At 38.2% G+C, this 18,252-nt stretch overlaps 2 protein-coding genes across 2 annotated transcripts in view; one reads left to right on the top strand and one right to left on the bottom strand.

The window, feature by feature from the left end:
• The window catches only part of LOC105229373 (mucin-3A), a 125,160-nt gene that overhangs the window by 38,925 nt on the left and 67,983 nt on the right, over positions 1–18,252 (top strand). The window contains exon 3 of the mRNA XM_049461082.1: positions 11,924–12,027. Coding sequence (XP_049317039.1) covers positions 11,924–12,027 — 104 coding nt within the window. The remainder of the gene's footprint in view (positions 1–11,923; positions 12,028–18,252) is intronic.
• On the bottom strand, positions 4,525–6,191 carry LOC115066398 (uncharacterized). Its single transcript, XM_029551564.2, has 4 exons — positions 5,371–6,191; positions 5,154–5,309; positions 4,918–5,091; positions 4,525–4,860 (listed from the first exon to the last, which is right to left on the bottom strand). Exons 1-4 carry the CDS (start codon positions 5,428–5,430, stop codon positions 4,672–4,674), a joined length of 579 nt encoding a protein of 192 aa, XP_029407424.2. The 5' UTR covers positions 5,431–6,191; the 3' UTR covers positions 4,525–4,671.

Genomic DNA, 18,252 nt, shown 5'->3' on the forward strand with positions numbered 1-18,252 from the left:
ATCCATCGGCCCCGCCGCTTTGTTGTACTTCAGGCGGGCAGTTGCTATTCGAACTTCTTCATGGTCGAGCAGTGGAACATCTGCTCCATCGTCATCGATTGGGGAATCGGTTCCGATATCTCCTGGTGTTATGCTTTCACTGCCGTTCGGCAGGCTGGAGAAGTATTCCCTCCATAATTTTAGTATACTCTGGGCATCGGTCATTAGATCACCTCTAGGGGTTCTATAAAAGTATGCTCCGGGCTAGAAATCTTCTATTAGCCGCTGGATTTTTTCGTAGTATTTTCGAGCATTACCCTTGTCGGCCAGTTTTTCAAGCTCTTTATACTCACGCATTTCGGCCTCTCTCTTTTTCTGTCTGCAAATGCGCCTCACTTCCCTCTTCAACTCTCCGTGTCTATCCCATCCCGGAGGTGTTTTGGTCGATTGTAACGTTGCGAGGTAGGCAGTCTTCGTCGTACCAGCTATTTTGCACTTTCCGAGGACTAATGGTTTCGGTTGCAGCTGTACGCACAGTTCCCTTATACCGAGTTGTTGACGAGGGCTTTCAGAGAACAGGAGTGCAAGTCGTTCGGCTGTCTGTTGTGATTGCAGTTTCTTGACGTCGTGCGAATCTTGGCTGCAATAAGATAGTGGTCCGAGTCGATGTTAGGACGTCGGAACGTACGCACGTCTAAGACACTGGATACGTGTCTTTCGTCTATTAAACGTGACCGGTCTGGTAGATAGCTTTTCGATCCGGAGATAGCCAGGTAGCTTGGTGAATTTTTCTATGATGGAATCTAGTACTACAGACCACCATATTTCGGGTCCCGGTGAAATAGGACAGCCTCAACCTATTTGGGGATGATGAGAGATAGAAGAATAGAGTTCTTAATATTCGAGACGACGTTGTCAGTACGTAAGCTTCATAAAAATTTCTATTGTTCCACGGTCAGATCATTCAGTAGTTCATCACTTTATGCCTCGAAGAACTAAAGAAACGCGCTACTGATGGGCCTAATTGTGGTCGCCAAAAACAGAACGTAAAACTACAACGGTAAATGACACTAGTGCATGTACGTATCGAAGACTTACGAGTTTACGACTCAATATAGTATGGACGTTGCAATTTCTGTAACGCTATATTTGTTGTTGTAACACCATATAAGTGAGGGAAAAATGTGTGCGGAAAAGCTGCAACCCGCTAGTCGAAGCCACATTAGCAGACAGAGTCGTTTCCCAAAGGGGACTTCATGAGCCCGCAGTGAGTCTCGGTGCCAGTGGTGGCGGCGTTGGGCTTACATATCGACAAGCCATCAGCGGTTGCCACCGAGCAATGACAGCAAGTGTCTCACTTAGAAGACTAGATGTGTTTTGTATTCAGTGTTTTTGGCTTTATGTGTCGGGCGGTGTATTGGTGTCGTCGTTGGTGCGTTTATAACGGGCTTTGCAAAAACAGAATAAAAGCACAGAATCTGCGCAACGCGAAGGGGCCGAGGCAGTGCTACAAGTGCGGTGGTTACCGCTCGTTACTTTCAATAGTTGTTGTTGGAGTTGTGCCGTGCGTCGCTGTGCTGTGCTGTTGCGGCTCATTAATAACTCATGCGTGAAATGCAGTGAAAAACATTGGCAGCAACATGTTGTACGAGCCGTGTATGTGGCAGCAACAAATGACTATTTATAATGTTGCAATTGCGTCGGCAGTAAAACGTTTGTGCGTCGCAATTGCAGGTGGAGAGGCACACATACACATGGTGACAACAACAAGCACAGCAATGACAACAGCAAAAAATACCATAATTACCGTAAAAGTGGGAGCTTTGAATGAGCGCCACTGGAGGGGCTAATGTGTCCAGGTGGGCACAAAACCAGCAGACTGTTACAGTTGCCGCACTAGTAGCAACAACAAAAAGCGTTATTTACTTACTTACTTGCACCATCAGTCTACAGTGCCAATCCAAGTGTCACTAACTCATTTAAATGGGCAAAATCTGTGGCCGCTCCAATCGCCGGTGGCTGGTGGCTCATTTGTGCGAGCATATTAAGTTGCTTGGCGAAATTCATAAAATGGGCGAAAAGGCAGTAACTGACACAACGCAACAGTTGATGATAAAATCGACTGTCGAACACGATGTTTGTGGAGAGAACACATTTTCCATACTAGTGCATGTACTTGCATGTCATTAGGGTTATCCTTAAAAAATATCACTAGTGTACCGTCCATTTGCGACTGTGATTTAGAGCCACCATTTATTAAAATGACAAAATAGCTATACGTGATGGTACATTTCTGTACTCAAACTCGTAATCAGGACCTCTCAAACCTTTTAATCACATCAGTTCCAATATTTTCTTTAAAACTTGTTGAGTAGTATAATTTTTCTGATCACAGATGTAGCGTGGCATCCACAAAGCTGGTCGACAGACTAGAAAGTGAGGAACCAGGAGCCCAGTACCTAAGAATGTGGGTTATTGGACTAAGCTCAGGCAATCTTAACATATTCTATTTCAAAGACTGGGCAAGGCAAAAGTCTAAAGTATACAGAAAACAGTAATATTTCTCTCGACAAGTTTTGAGTTTGTATTTTCACAAGAAGGACAAGAATTTCGAAATTCATTCATAAATTCGTTCCTCTTATAGGAGGCGAAGTATAAAGAGGATCACTTAATTAAAGGAACGGGTTTTGAATTGATATTAGCCTATAGAATTTAGCTTGCCCAACTACTATAGGAACGGAATATATTCTGTTAAGAATATTTTACATATACTTGTATATTTTTTTAATACTGGTATTTGACTTATGGGCAAGCATTAATTTTGTATCAGCTAAATTCATTAAAATGGGTCTCCATATAACTGTGTATGTGCCGAGCTATTTTGTTGACATAATCCAATTAGAACAAGCTTTTTTGAAACTTAATTATTTCTGAGAATGAATTAACTAAATACTTTTGCAGATAGAGCTTCACACACGCAGAGGACTACAGCGTTCAAAATATGACTTGCATAAAATTATGGAAATTTCGGGTTTTATCTCATTTAATACATCTGTTTTTCATTTCACTTAAGCATGCTAAGGAGACTGGCAAACAAAAACAACTCAGAAACGCATATATGCTCATTAGAGGGAGTCGACTTAAAAAGAGTAAAAAACGAGAACGAGAAATTGCGGATACGGTATGGTTTACGGATCGTTCTGATGACTTTTGGATAAGAAACTATGAATCTACAATCGGTTTCGAGCCAGCACTTTTAAAGCGAAGTTTTTTAGGGATTACAAAAACTTGTTCTTGAATGAAATTTAGTACGTAAATGCATTTTGATATTTTATTGACAATTTGTCGGAATATACCAGCTCGAACTACTATAACACATATCTACAATACAGTCGATAGTTCAAATTTTTTAAACTATGCCTTAAAAACCGCTTGCTTGAAATCGCTTTTAGACCCACAGTCTCTTAGGCAAAGTTGTTCAACATGATCCGTAGCAGATTTCGCGCATACGCTATTGTATAGTAAAAAAATCGACCCGCTCTAATGTATTCGAGTGTGTGTGCGTGTTTACTTTGCAAATTCTATGTTATTAAAAGTGCGCATATTTTAATAAGCGCCGACAGACATTCTCAGCAGCACCAGCACATACTGTTTGTTTTTCACTGGGTTAATAGAACGTGCAACCGAAGTGGTTTACTCAGCGTCGGCAGGTGGAAGTGAAAATAACTGAAATGAAGGCGGTATTATAAAGGTGATTTCAAAGAAAGTTAATTTAATTACAAACTCTCAAGATTCGAAGAAGAAGAAGCGTGCAAATAATGAATCAGATGAACTAAGTACATGGATAATTTTAAGTGCATTCTAAACAAAAAATCAAGCTAAAACATAACATTAGTCGTTTTCGATTCGCCGTAACGCTAGTTGTTTTATAGGAGCTCTACTCCCTGCTGACAAAAATTTACATGTGAAAGCAACAATAAAGTTACTCAGTCAGATGCAATGCAAGGGAATGTGGTGCTACTTCGTTAAAGTAGCTCAACCACTGTTATTCCAACCCCATTTGCTTTATGCAAGTTGCTTGTTCGATTGCCACTCTCCTCATGTAGACAAAATGTAGGCAGTTATTAATTGTATATAGAAAGAGCAGACTTCATGCAGAAATTGTGGGCAGAATTCGTAGCTGTTGTCGCTCCGAGTTGACGGTTGTGGCATTTCCGATTGCAATTAAACCGAATGGGAAGTTAGTATTGACGAAGACTAGCCTTCCTCCCCAAAGTTGCATAGTGTCTATCTGTATATGCAAAGCATATGTAAATGCTGTGCTGAGAGGGCATTGCAATTAATTTCTTGAATATGGAAAATTAAACAGCTTTACCTCGAACATCCAATGTGAGCTAATTAAAGGGAAGTCATGAGTGTGTTGGCAGAAATCGTCTGGCACCGTAAAGATTGCAAATTTTCTGCAGAAAATGTTTCGAATTCGGTTTTTACATCCAATTTGATTCGTTGAAGGAAGACTTTTGAATATTTTAACTATTTTGAATAGTGGGCAACAAATTTAGAATATAACACAACACAATAACAAAAGAAAAATTCTTTATTAAGCACACAAATTGCGAAAACACGAAACATCAACTGGAATAATCAATTGCCTACATTCGTCTATTCATATTTATAAGCCAAGCCAATTTATCAAGAACTAGTCACTGGTCTAGTTTTCTTATGCTGCACTTCTCGAAGTTCTCCTTGGAAGATAATCTTACCAACCCAGTCGCCTGTGACGCCGTTATGGAAAATTGCGACCGCTTTATATATTCCCAAAGGCGGGTTGACTGGAAAAAGTTTGGTATCAAAATACAAGCCGCTCGCCATCAAGTGACCCTAGGGAAAGACAGCACTTTAATATCGAATATCTGGTAATAACCAAATTATACGCACCGTATAGGGACAAGGGTGAAGTACATTTGTGGTATTTTTTAAAATTTTCTTAATGATTGAGATATAAGTCGAGCTTATTTTGTTGTCCATAACATCGCAGACACTAGCTCGGATGTTTAACATAAATGGCTGGAAATTATTGGCGTCGTTCTTTTTCAATAATTGCAAGTGGATCTGAAAGTACAGTTGAGATCATGAAGAGCTTTATAAAGAGATGTAGGTATTCTTGAGTTTACACTTAGATTAAGCGTGTTAACTACGTCAGCGTCCATATAAAGCAGCGATTTATCGCGATTCACCGGCTTCAATTTACAGCTAATGTTTCGAATATAGGAACTTGCGCCAAAGCACTCGACATTTAGTGTTTTAACAACTAGCAAACCGCTGGAGTACTAAAAGATAGATATTTGTAATGGTGTGTGATTTCAAAATACGCAAGTTTCGTTCGGTCACCGATATGAGTAGCGAAACAGTTAGGAGTTTTAGAAAACAAGCCGTGACAATTTCCGTCATTACGCCAGCAACTTTTGAGTAAAACTAAACATTTAAAAATAAATTTCATAAAAAATCAATTCACAAAACTTGTTTACCTATACTAAGCTATATAATTGTTCAACAATTGCTGTGTCTAATTAGTGTGACGAAAATTATCATTTGGAGTCAGATAATCGATTAACGGATTTTTAACTGCAGAAAGCAAAATCTAGTTATGAATTATTGAAAATATTATGCCATAACTATGCAAACACAGACAAGTATTGGGTAGTAAAATAATATGGGCTCAGGTTTCTAAGAATCCTCGAATCAACTGGTTGTCATGTTTCATTTTTATCAATAAAAAATATACGAGTGAATCGCGTGATGATTTGCTCCAAGTCCTGAATCGAACCGTGATTGTCCACATATGCTTTAGACTTAACATATCCCCACAGGAAAAAGTCTAACGGTGTGATATCACACGATCTTTGTGGCCAATCGGCCTGCCCACAATGTTATCTCAATAAATCCATTGACTGATACGATGTGTGGGAAGTGGCGCCAATGTGTGGGCCTTAACGGTCGCCATTGATTGTTACGTTCTCATCGGCTTAATTTTTGAAGAATGATTCCAGCGGCCCACAAAACACACCAAACTCTTGTTTTTTCTGGATAAAATGGCAGCTTTTGAATCTCTTCACGTTGCTCTTCGTTTACATACCCATTAAGCCAGAAATGGGCCTCATCGCTGAACAAAGTTTGGTTCAAAAAAGTCATCTTGAAACTTCTTGAAACATAGAACTAAGTGATGTCGCTTGGGAAAGTCGAGCGGCTTCGGTTCTTGCACAAGTTGTATTTTGTACGCTTTCAATTGAAGATCTTTACGTAAAATACTTCAAGTCGTTCAATACGTCCGTCCGTTGACGTGAAAGGCGCCGAATCGACTCTACATACACTGTCTTCGTGTACACTCTCAGCTACGGCTGATATATTTTCTTCACAGCATGTTGGACGTGGTCTATTCGATCGAATATTATCCAATAATGAATGCTGGGTCTCGAGATGGTTGACGAAGTTGCGAGTAGTCGCTTAGTAGGCCGATTATGTTGACTACTAGTTATGCCAAGCGAGCGAAACACATTCTTTACAGAACGTGAATTGAACGTAAATTACTGAAAAAGTACCTCTTCTATATATAATCAAACATTTTCCTACCGAAATGGGATCCAGATTTTCTTGTAAAGGATAATTTTTTACCTGTTTTTGTTATTTTTGATTATTTCATTCCCTTTCTAATCCTAGAGTCGATTTCGGGCCTCAAAACTATTCGGTCATGAAGGGCATAAATATTTTGCAGAGAAAAATTCCACACAATTTTAATTACTTTAATAGAAATAGTGAGATTGATTTAGCTGTAAACATTGGAATATTAATATTCAATTTATATTATTGCTTTTACGATAAATAGTTGAAGCACAAACGGCGTATGATTTCATTAGAATTATTATTATATTTTTAATTGGCTTTTCATTTAAATATATCTGATATTGAGTTTGAGTGCCTTATGCTCCATTGGCATTAAATAAATCTATTTTTAAAATCTGAATTTTTCAATTTTGTTTTCATTTCCGGGTCAATATAATTGCAGTTGTTGCTTTCGAGACTTAGTTTAGATTTACGGGTTTCCGCCCACCTCCCTTTCAATGTCGTCATAATTTGTATCCAATTTTGGCCAACAGAAAGCATAAATATTGTAGAAATAATCGTTTGTGCAAAAACTGTTAGTCCAATTGCCAGAGATGCCAGCAATTAAAAATTGTTATGACATTGGAAAGCATTCGACAACCATTGCCAGCAAAGATCAACGAACAGAGTGAACAAAAACAACAAATGTGATGAAAAACTAACACCAACAGCAACATAAATAAAATAAATCCTACACACACAGCCGCAACTGCATTGAAGTATGTATGTATGTGTAGAATAAGCAAACATACGCGTGCCACAAAAGGATGCAATGGAAAAAACGCAAATAAAACTGCAATTGCTCTGCCAATTATTTTGCCTTTGGCAGCAATAAAACGGACAATTGTTATGTCGCAAATGTCTCACATTGACAACAGGCTCCAGAGGCTCCAGGGGCTATCGAGCGCAAGCATAAAATTGTCGTGTAATCAGAAGTCATTGTCATTGCCAAAAGCTTAAGCCGCCAGTCATTTGTTTGCTATTTCAAACATTTCTTTTTTTTAATATTAACTTATGCGACATTTACTGGTAATAATTTTTGGAAAGAAGAGGCTCACTTTGAAATGAAATCCTTGAGTGTTTTCTAATATTTTTTGGCTTTTAAAATCAGGCATATACTACTATCTACTACTTAAATACTGGCGATTACTTTTGATCACACCTAAAAATTGAAAATTTGCTGCAAACATAAATTCAATTACACACACTCACACATTTGCTCAAGTGTGAGTGCTCACATTGGCCACCTTACGCGCTTAGAGCTTTAGAGCTAATGGAAAAGTGACGCATTAAGTCAGCAACATTTCAAAATTCATAGTCACAATCTCGGCAGCAGGTCTGGCAGCATTTCAATGTCGCATGTCGGTTTCACTTTTCACTTGAAGTTGTCACTTTCGATTACATATATGTACATACGAACATTTCGTCATGCGCATATCGTCACCTGAAATGCAAATTAACGTAACAACATTTTCAGAAATTTACAGTGGCATGAATGAAACACGGAATAAAATGGAACATGAGTGAAACAAAATATTAATATTGGTTAAAACTGGTTTATATATGACCGCAGAACCAGAAAATGTTGAAAATATTTAATATTATGTATATAATTTGAAGTAGTGAAGCGTAATCAATAAGACACTCAATTTCGAATTTTTTGATGATACGTTATTTTGCATTTCAGGTGACGATATACATATGTAATTATGTATGTACCTATGTACACTTACATATGTATTAGTTGTTTAGTTGAATTTAGGTTCACATGCGGGAGCTACTCTGTGATTTTAGTTCGAAATCCTTGTGACCCCCCACTGCTGTAGCAAACTCGATCAAAAACCTCTTCTCGCTTGACCAAAGCCTTGATTGGCACATCATTGATTGTGATGTTGATTTCCTTCATTTTCCTTTAATTAATGCTATGACGTTTCGAACTTTGTCACGCACTTGACATTTTTGTACAAATCTAGAGTTTTATGAGAAATATTGGGTTGTTCACAAAGTAATTTCGTTGTTTTTGGTGCAATTTAAACCCGATTTTTTATTCTGTAAAACATTTTATGAAATTATATATTATCCATTTTGATCCAATACCTTTTGCCATCTTCCACGCAAGAGTTTGATTCCACGCCCAATTTGTCCAGCTGACTATAATATTTTCCAGTTAACAACCCATTTATTAGTGACAGTGACAATGAGCTTCAAAAATGGATCACTTTTTTGATGTTTGATAAGCAACTCGCAGTTGTTAAGGCGAGGAAGTAAATTTCCTTATGTAAGAATATGAGTAACCGGCATATGGGTTACCCTTAGAAATTAATTTATGGTTGATGTTTCATGTGAACGGTCGCGTTAGTTCAATATTTTAGCAATCTCTCGACATGTTATTCGATAATTTGAATTGACCAACGACTTTTCCACATCGGCTTCGGAGGTCCTTCCAGGACGTGGTGCATGCTCAAGATCGGAAATTGCCGGAAGGAAATTTTGCAAACCAGTTTTGCCATTGCAATTTTCTACGTACACAGCACATAATTTTTGCATTGCTTGAACTGCCTTTTTACCCTCTTAATAGTAAAACATGAAAATATGCCGAAAATGCTATTTTTGATCTTTAATCAACAAAAACTATTCCAAAAAAGTTATGAAATTTTTTTACAAACAAGCCTGTTCAAATACATAACTGTAAAGCCGTTTAGCGCGAAGTTGGCTGCGAAAAATTGCCATCAAACAAAATTACCTAGTGAACGACTCAATGTTTTTTCAGACATACAAAAAGTCAGTGTATTTTTTTAAGATTACTTCGATTACGTGTGATCAAAAGATATATTTTTGTCTTATTATGAGTACACATTTCAGATTATAGTTAGATTACCAAGTTTCGTACCTCCATAGTCGATTTTTCGACTTCCTCTCCGATTTTAAGCTTTTTTCTACCACTCTCTCATTATTATGCTCAGTATATATTAATATTACAGGATACGCTAATGATCAGAGTACATCTCTCTCTACTGCTCTTCCTCTAACTTCAACTCCTTTCTGCATTAATTAATAGACTGTAGTTAAGTTGACACTCGAATTCCTGCAAGAAAAGGAGAAATTCAAACCCAGCAGCGCTGCAGTCTGCAGAAGAGACTGCAGAGCTTCTACTCACACCCAAAACTCATCGAGGCAAATTTGCATTTCATTACTTATGCAAATTAAACTTGTTTACACCGGTGTTGCATGCCTAGAAACGTGCATATGTGTGTGAGGAGTCTCTTGCAATGCATGCTCCGCAAATAGTTATGTAACAAAATATGTGTGAGTACTTATCTAAATGTTTGTATGACGGCGTGCCTCAGTTTACACTCTAATTTGCAGGTGTTTACGAGTTCACAGACAACACACCTTCAAACCGAAGTAAACGTTTACGAGATGTTAGTATGCGAAGTGCGAAGACGCCTGCATAAATATTAGATTCGCAATTACCGACCCAAATCAAGCGAGAATAAAACCCTGACATTTTCACACCAAAAGCGAAAATGTGTGGCCCTTATAAGAAAACGATTGTCAAGCAGAAGAACAGAAGCAGGAAGGAGGATGTGATTGCTATCTTCCGTGACTCAATTTTAAAGCGGCGGAAACTTTTCAGTTTACACATGTTTGCGTACATTTTATCGCGCTCAATTTGTTCCAACTTTAACTGTGTAATTGGGTTGTTGTAATTGCTCGAATTAATTAACTGACCACTCATGCCGTTAGCAACACCTGTGGCTGCATTTACGCGTAATTTTGCGTTCTTGCAACAAATTGTGCATGCCATGGCCATTGCCGGAGCAGTGCAGGACAACAACATGGCGCCGCGCAGTATTACCGTTAAAAGTCAGGAAAATCGGAATTAACGGCGTGCAGCGAAGGTGGTGTGGGAAAGCCGAATAGCTTTCCGTTAACCAGCACGAATTCGAGTTTTACAAAATGTTGACTGCTTCCTTAATTGCTGTGGCTTTAATGCCGACTTCTGCCACATTAATTGCATACTTGCAGCAAAGCTGAAGCGAGGCAAAAATGCGCAAGCAAACATTTAACAAAAGCCGTCACGTTTTAATTATGTGCGCGGCCTTGCTACCTTTTTACTTTAGTCCCATTATGCAGCTCATAAATATAATTGTGCTACAAGTTGTGGCGGGCTTTTGTTGCGCACTGAGCTCAGAGCAAGATTTTGTCCTAACTAGGAGCTTTATGGTGCTATTGATTAAGACGTGTAGTGAGCGGACGAAGTGACTCTTTTGTAGAATATACTTTCGTGGTACTTGCCACATTTCATTAATGAGAAACGTTAAGAAAAATCAACGCTTTTCCTTGCATAAATTCGATGTGCTTCCACCTGAATGCAATTTTGCTATTTAATCACATTGGAAGACATTTCACTTCAACTCTTTACAATCTTTTATTCATTCCGACTGATAAACGAGGAATGCACCGCGTCCTGAGGTCTTAGGTCTCATATATCCTATTATTACCCCCTAACCCAATTACGTTTTTTCCTCTCTTTATTTCCTTACCTTGTCCACCTTCATTATGAGCAAATCGAGAATCTCAATCAAAGTTGCTATTTTTATGAAAAATACACGAACAATTTTACGGAAATTTTTATGAAAAAATGTTCTCGCAACATATTTGCTTATAAATGGCACATAAATTTTCCCTCATTACTTTATTTAGTTAGTATTAAGTTGACTTAATGAATTGCAATTAATTAGCGAATCCATTAAAACGGTGGAAATTGAATTAGCTTATGCACACATATTGTAGTTAAATTTCATTAATTAAACTATTTACACAATTATGGTATACTACAGTTATGTACATCCGCATGCATTCAGAAAAAAGCCAGAACGTGCCATTTTCAACTGTTTTTTTTTTTTGTAAATATAGCTGAAATCGCGGCTTTAATGCTTTGCAGTTGCGATTGAATGTGAAGTATAAAATAACTGGTCACGAACGGCTACATTGGCTGCACTCAGGTTTCATACACGTACATATGTACAAACACACATACATGCACACTCATATAATATCATTAGCTAAACATAGTGTTGATGTAACAACGTGATCTAATGCTTAATCTCATGATTGAATCGCTGAGGTGGCTGTGCGCATCCGCAGCTAATTTACATATTTACATTGTCTTTTTAATTAAATTATTGGTACTTAATGTTAAATACATGGATATTAAATGAAAAGTGTGTTTTTTGTTGTTGACTCAAAGTTTATTTATACTATTTTTCTCTTGTTGCAGTGGTCGATCGTACAGCAAAGACAGTCAGAAGAGCTCCCAAAGCGATCTGAGCATGGCAAGCGCTGGTGGCGGCTCACCAAAGCTTTTGGCTAAAACTCCGTTGCGTGAGTATAACTTTATGTGCTACTATAACTGTGCTTATATTTATACATATATGCTTGAAGTGTCGAGTCGACAGGTTCCATATAAAAAGAGGCTAGTTCCGACCCTTAAGCAAACTTCCTAGGCTTTGTACAAGCGATAAAAGATAAAATTTTCGGCCCTGGTGAGATATTGTAATTTTTGTTTCATTGCTTGCCGAATTGAGACATATTTAGAATATAAAAAGGTTGGCTTTAAAGGAAAAACCTACTGTGACAGCCTAAAAACATCGATTTTTGGAAATTAAAAAAGTCGATCTTTGAAAATTAAAACAAAAAACTTCTGTATCGATTATTTTGAAATTTTCAGGGTATATTTCGTCACTTGAAATGCATAACTACGTATCATCAAAAAAACGAAATTGAGTTTTTTATTACTTCCGATTTACTATATATAAACAATTTTATGGGTCAGATATAACCCAATATATAACCCAAAAATTCAAATTTTTTTCAATGTGAGTGGTTTCTATTGTATCGCCTTTCCTTCGCCTGCAAACTTATGAAAACTGATGTTACGTTGTTTTTCATTTTAGATGACGATTTACTTATGTTTCAAAAATACTCAGTGAGAGTTTCGAAAAAAAAATACTGGGCGGCTGCCTGAGAAACTATTTGAGATATCGACTTGAAAGTTTAGTCTGCTGACTATTTTTAAAGATTATTTCAGTGTTCTATTGTGAAAGTTTTTATTAACTTTTGCTTTCAATATGTAATACTAAATTATGAACTGGACCCTGTTACCGCGACAGCAGCGAATTTGTATTCTGTTAACGGCAACAACACTACCCAACAACAAAATTTGCGCTGCAACACAACAAAGCGGTACATGTACATACATATGCACCGTTATCAATTGCGTGTAAAAAAGATAGTAGTATGCTTTTCGGCGTTCATTTTAATCGAACATTTCATTTGGCTGCGTTTCAATGGCGTTTGTTGCCTACTTCTAGGCTCGCTCAAATGAAACGCGTGCACGTGATCAATATCAGCGAGATTAAGCAAACGATTTATTATATAATTGTGGTTTAAAAACTAACAAAATTTATGAAATTATCTTTATTTGTCAAGTGGAGGTATTATATTTCATAAAATTTGTATAGAACAAAGCAGAAGGTTGGGAGTTAATGCCTAAAATCAGCCGCATATACATATGTACATGTGTGCTATGACAACTGCTTATGAATATTCTTACTCTTTGTTTATTAAGCTAAATCTCTTTGGCCGTTGAAAATTCTCTTTGCTGCTGCTGATTCTTCTTGTATGCTCGTGAGCGGGTCATAAGCAGGTGTGCGTACAAACACACGTACACACAAACAATTTCAAAGTCTCCAGCAAACGGCATTTTTTTGGTTGTACACAATAACAAAACACGTTAAAAAGAATAAAAATCATTCAACAAGAAGGGGGAGGAGAAGAAGCGTGATGTAAGCATTTGTCAAGACCAGCAGAACAACCGAACGATCGACTGACCGAGCGACCGAACGAACCACCGGTCAGGTAGCTAAACAACCGGCTTCAGCGCGCCGCAGAGCCACTACACGATGTTGCAGGCGCAACTGAATAAGAAGCAACAACTACATGATAATACCAAAGTGCATGTGTGAGTGTGTGTGTGTATGAATGTGCGTGCATTGGGTTCCATTTGGCTTTGTTTGTCAGCGACTTCTTTAGCTCCGTTTTATTGTGTTTTGTTTATTATCTTGTTTTACTTATAAACATGCAAGCAAGTATGTTTTTGTTGTTGTTTGCTGTTAGGTGGTTGTTTGTATTTGATATCTGAAAGATACACTCTGGCGCTGACATGCTGTTAAGTGATTCCTCTGCCGCTCTTTTCCACATCATCCGCTTTGGCTGTGTTATTCGTCGGTGTTTCGCCGAGTTTGCGACTTGCTGTTGTCGCTGCGCACGATTTCTTGCCAGTCTGTCGCGAGTATTCAACGAAACGAAGTGTTGTTGCTGGTTGCTGCTACGCTTGTTGCCGCTGCTTCAACGCAAATGCAAATGGATCGGTCGGTCATCGGTCAAAATCATGTCGAATGAATCGATCGAGTTGCTAAGAAATATTTTATGTTTTGGTTCAAAGTGAAATTGCAAAAATGTAACACGAAGCCGAAAGTGATCGTGTTTCTCATTTCGCAAGTTTTCAACGAAATTCGAAACTAATTTTCGATATAGTTTTTAAATCGACGACTTTATGTAGTGGAAATGTGTATTTAAATAGATTATGGTAAAAATGTGCTTTGCTGTTCTTGAAAGTTTTCGAGTTACAAGTGCTCTATCGAGAGATACCGCCTTGAATGGGTCTAAAATGCTTTTGGAAATCAAAATTTGACATTTTACTACTTTTGTGAGTTTGTGAAAAGTTCTTTATCGTGGCAGGATAATGTGTAAGCAAAAACAAATATTTCACTGTTACTGTGTAATCACTCCGGAAACATGTGAAATGCAGTATTTGATTTCAGAACACCTTCTGGAGGTATCAACTGGTTGGCCAAGTCTGCAAGGCGAAATTTTAAATCTTGCTATCTTCTACGAAACGTTGTGCTCAAAAATATGGCAATATTACTAAGATATCGCTTACAAAATTACGTACAACCTGATCTCACTCACACTTCCATTTCATACATTTTGCATCTAATGAAGCACTTCATTATTTGCTTGTGAATTTCTGAGATATTTTGTTCTGTTTTTTATTTTTTTTCACTTCTCTCCCTGTGCTTTTGCGCATTTGCTTAGCATTTTTTCGAGGTTTTTTTATTGTTTTTCGCTACAAAGTCAAAACCTCACCGCAAAATGGCAGGTCGCCATTTGAGGCTCATTAAATTTCATCCACCGACTAGAAACCGAAACAACTCACTGCCGTAAGTCGACGCATTAAAGTACTTACTATCACATTGTATGCGAATCGAACTGACGCCGCGCCGCAACACTGCTGGCATTTTAAGTCGGCTCACACACAAATTCCGTTACATATAATACGTATATGGCTCACACACATACCATACATATGTACATATTTATTTGTGAGCTTAGTGTTTTTGGGTTTGGCGTTAAGCGCGATTTTCTGAGACATTTGTTGGCGCTTTTCACACTGAGTTGGCGAATTCTTGGGATTCCATTTACGCATTTGCAAAATTGTTGACAGCGCTGTCGCCAACCACTCGTCAAATAATTCTTATTGTTGTTGGCATTGTAGTGCTTTATATTTCGATTTTTTCTGAGCACGTTACTGGCATATTCAATTGGCAGTTTTTGATTTTGCGCGCGCATTGGATGACGTCATTCGAAATTGATTTCGCGTAATCACTAACTGCTGTAGAACAATTTTATACTGACCGTCGAGTCATGAATTGAATATGCTACTTAATCTTGGTTTAGTATGATACAGAAGAGATGTGTCCATAGATGTAACAGGCCGAAAAGTCCCTCTTCATTCGACGAAAATTTCTTCCCAGCAAGCATTCTTTTGAAATCTGAGAAGGGGAAGTAGTCAGTGGGATCCAGATCCAAAATTATTTTCTGGACTTTTTTTGATGTTTTTGTCGTTAACACTGCTCATTTCACCTCGTCGATTCCAAAATGCCTCCAGAATGTTGAAGACCTCAAATCGCATTTCTAGGTTTAGAGATACATATATATGCTTTTGTTGCTATTCTTTAAAGAACCATCTTTTCGTCACATAGCTTAAAATATTACAGTTATGTTTTACCTACTATTTCTAATTGTGAAACCTCAACAGCGAAAACGGTCTCTGAGGGATGCCATCAGCTGCGCAACAGCTGTTTATCAAAACAATATTCACATATCTAATCATTCAGAAAAATTCCAGCAGCTGCTAAAAATGTGTTCAAATACCGAAGCATTTGGCTGATACACATACCTGCGTCCGTTCATTTTACCTGTTTTTCATGCTTGCCTTTTTCAAACGTTGCACTGCGCATGCTCAGCAGCTGCAATTGGAAATGAGCGGTTGATAATATGTATGTGTGAGTGTGCATGTGTTGCAGTAATTTGTTGTTTTATAGGCTTTCTTAATTTATGCTTCTTGAGCAACTACTTATTTGCTTAAATTAGCATTAAAATGTCGCTGAGTGCCTCTGTTTGCTGGATTGGCGCCGCACATGCAGGCCTCTTATACAATTAGGGCTTCTGCCATGAAGTGCAGCGTGGCCTCAGCGGTAGCGAAGATTTAAGTGTTCACTTGTAAATAAAACTCAAGTGGCTATAAATTTAAATGAAAATTTCACTTTTTTATGGCGTCACGAGCTACACTGTCCGCCCCTACCTGCCGCCAGCTGTTCTCTTGGCGTTACATTTCCATGCTTTCGACTTTTCTATTTGCCTGTCTGCAGCAACTTTCCGTTTTCACAAATTTTACGAGCGATCTTAAGTACCACAACTATTTACCTAAAGTCAGCCAAATCATAAAATCAGCGTTTGAGCACCTCTGCGGTCTTTACGAGTTCAAGCTGTGTCCGGTGCCACTTGCGGAGTTCTTGAACATTGAAGTGACAGTTTATAGTTTTGTGTTTTTTGGCAAAAAAAAGTAACTTTTAAACCGTTATTCAGCAAAAATATGCAGAAAACATGATTTTATGAAACAGTCAAAGTTACAACAACGTCTGTGCTAGAATTTTGTAATAATTTACGCTTTGTTATTATACCTTTCTGCTGTATGCATATGTAAATTCACGGTAATCTCGTAATAGTGTCCTAATTATGTTGTAATGTACTTATTTTTGTTTTGTTTTATTTTTGTTTTGTTTTAACGGGTGATTTTTTGAGGTTAGGATTTTCATGCATTAGTATTTGACAGATCACGTGGGATTTCAGACATGGTGTCAAAGAGAAAGATGCTCAGTATGCTTTGACATTTCATCATGAATAGACTTACTAACGAGCAACGCTTGCAAATCATTGAATTTTATTACCAAAATCAGTGTTCGGTTCGAAAATTTTTTATCGACAAATTTTGTTCAGCGATGAGGCTCATTTCTGGTTGAATGGCTACGTAAATAAGCAAAATTGCCGCATTTGGGGTGAAGAGCAACCAGAAGCCGTTCAAGAACTGCCCATGCATCCCGAAAAATGCACTGTTTGGTGTGGTTTGTACGCTGGTGGAATCATTGGACCGTATTTTTTCAAAGATGCTGTTGGACGCAACGTTACGGTGAATGGCGATCGCTATCGTTCGATGCTAACAAACTTTTTGTTGCCAAAAATGGAAGAACTGAACTTGGTTGACATGTGGTTTCAACAAGATGGCGCTACATGCCACACAGCTCGCGATTCTATGGCCATTTTGAGGGAAAACTTCGGACAACAATTCATCTCAAGAAATGGACCCGTAAGTTGGCCACCAAGATCATGCGATTTAACGCCTTTAGACTATTTTTTGTGGGGCTACGTCAAGTCTAAAGTCTACAGAAATAAGCCAGCAACTATTCCAGCTTTGGAAGACAACATTTCCGAAGAAATTCGGGCTATTCCGGCCGAAATGCTCGAAAAAGTTGCCCAAAATTGGACTTTCCGAATGGACCACCTAAGACGCAGCCGCGGTCAACATTTAAATGAAATTATCTTCAAAAAGTAAATGTCATGAACCAATCTAACGTTTCAAATAAAGAACCGATGAGATTTTGCAAATTTTATGCGTTTTTTTTTTAAAAAGTTATCAAGCTCTTAAAAAATCACCCTATATTTCTTTTTTTTTAAATTATTTTCGAAACTCGGGAATTTTTTGTTTTAATTTCCATTTAAGTTAAGTTATTTATGGTCACGGTCGTGGTTGTGTTCAACATCGCTTCCACTTCCTGTGCCACTGTCACCGACCTTGTCTCGTGTTGTTGCTTCACAAGCGTAATGCATATGCCTGTGTGTATGCATCATCCATAAGCGCGCGCGTGTGTGTGTGTATGTGTTTGTTAAAAATTCGCTCTTTGCGAAATGCAATTATCACATTTAGCTTTATAATAGCATGGCCATGTTGAGCATGCGGTGGTCGCACATCACGCTTACACACATGCGCACATTGCGTCCCCCCCCCCGCCCAGCGTCGCCCCAACGCAAGCGCAATGCCATACGCAACACGTAGGCAAGCGCAATCACTGCTCAGCGGTCGATTTCAGCTGGTGGCAATGTTGTCAACACCGGCATTGTCACGATTGTTGTCTCTTTGCTTAGGTT

This window comes from Bactrocera dorsalis, chromosome 1 (assembly GCF_023373825.1).
Source record: "Bactrocera dorsalis isolate Fly_Bdor chromosome 1, ASM2337382v1, whole genome shotgun sequence".
Taxonomy (NCBI): domain Eukaryota; kingdom Metazoa; phylum Arthropoda; class Insecta; order Diptera; family Tephritidae; genus Bactrocera; species Bactrocera dorsalis.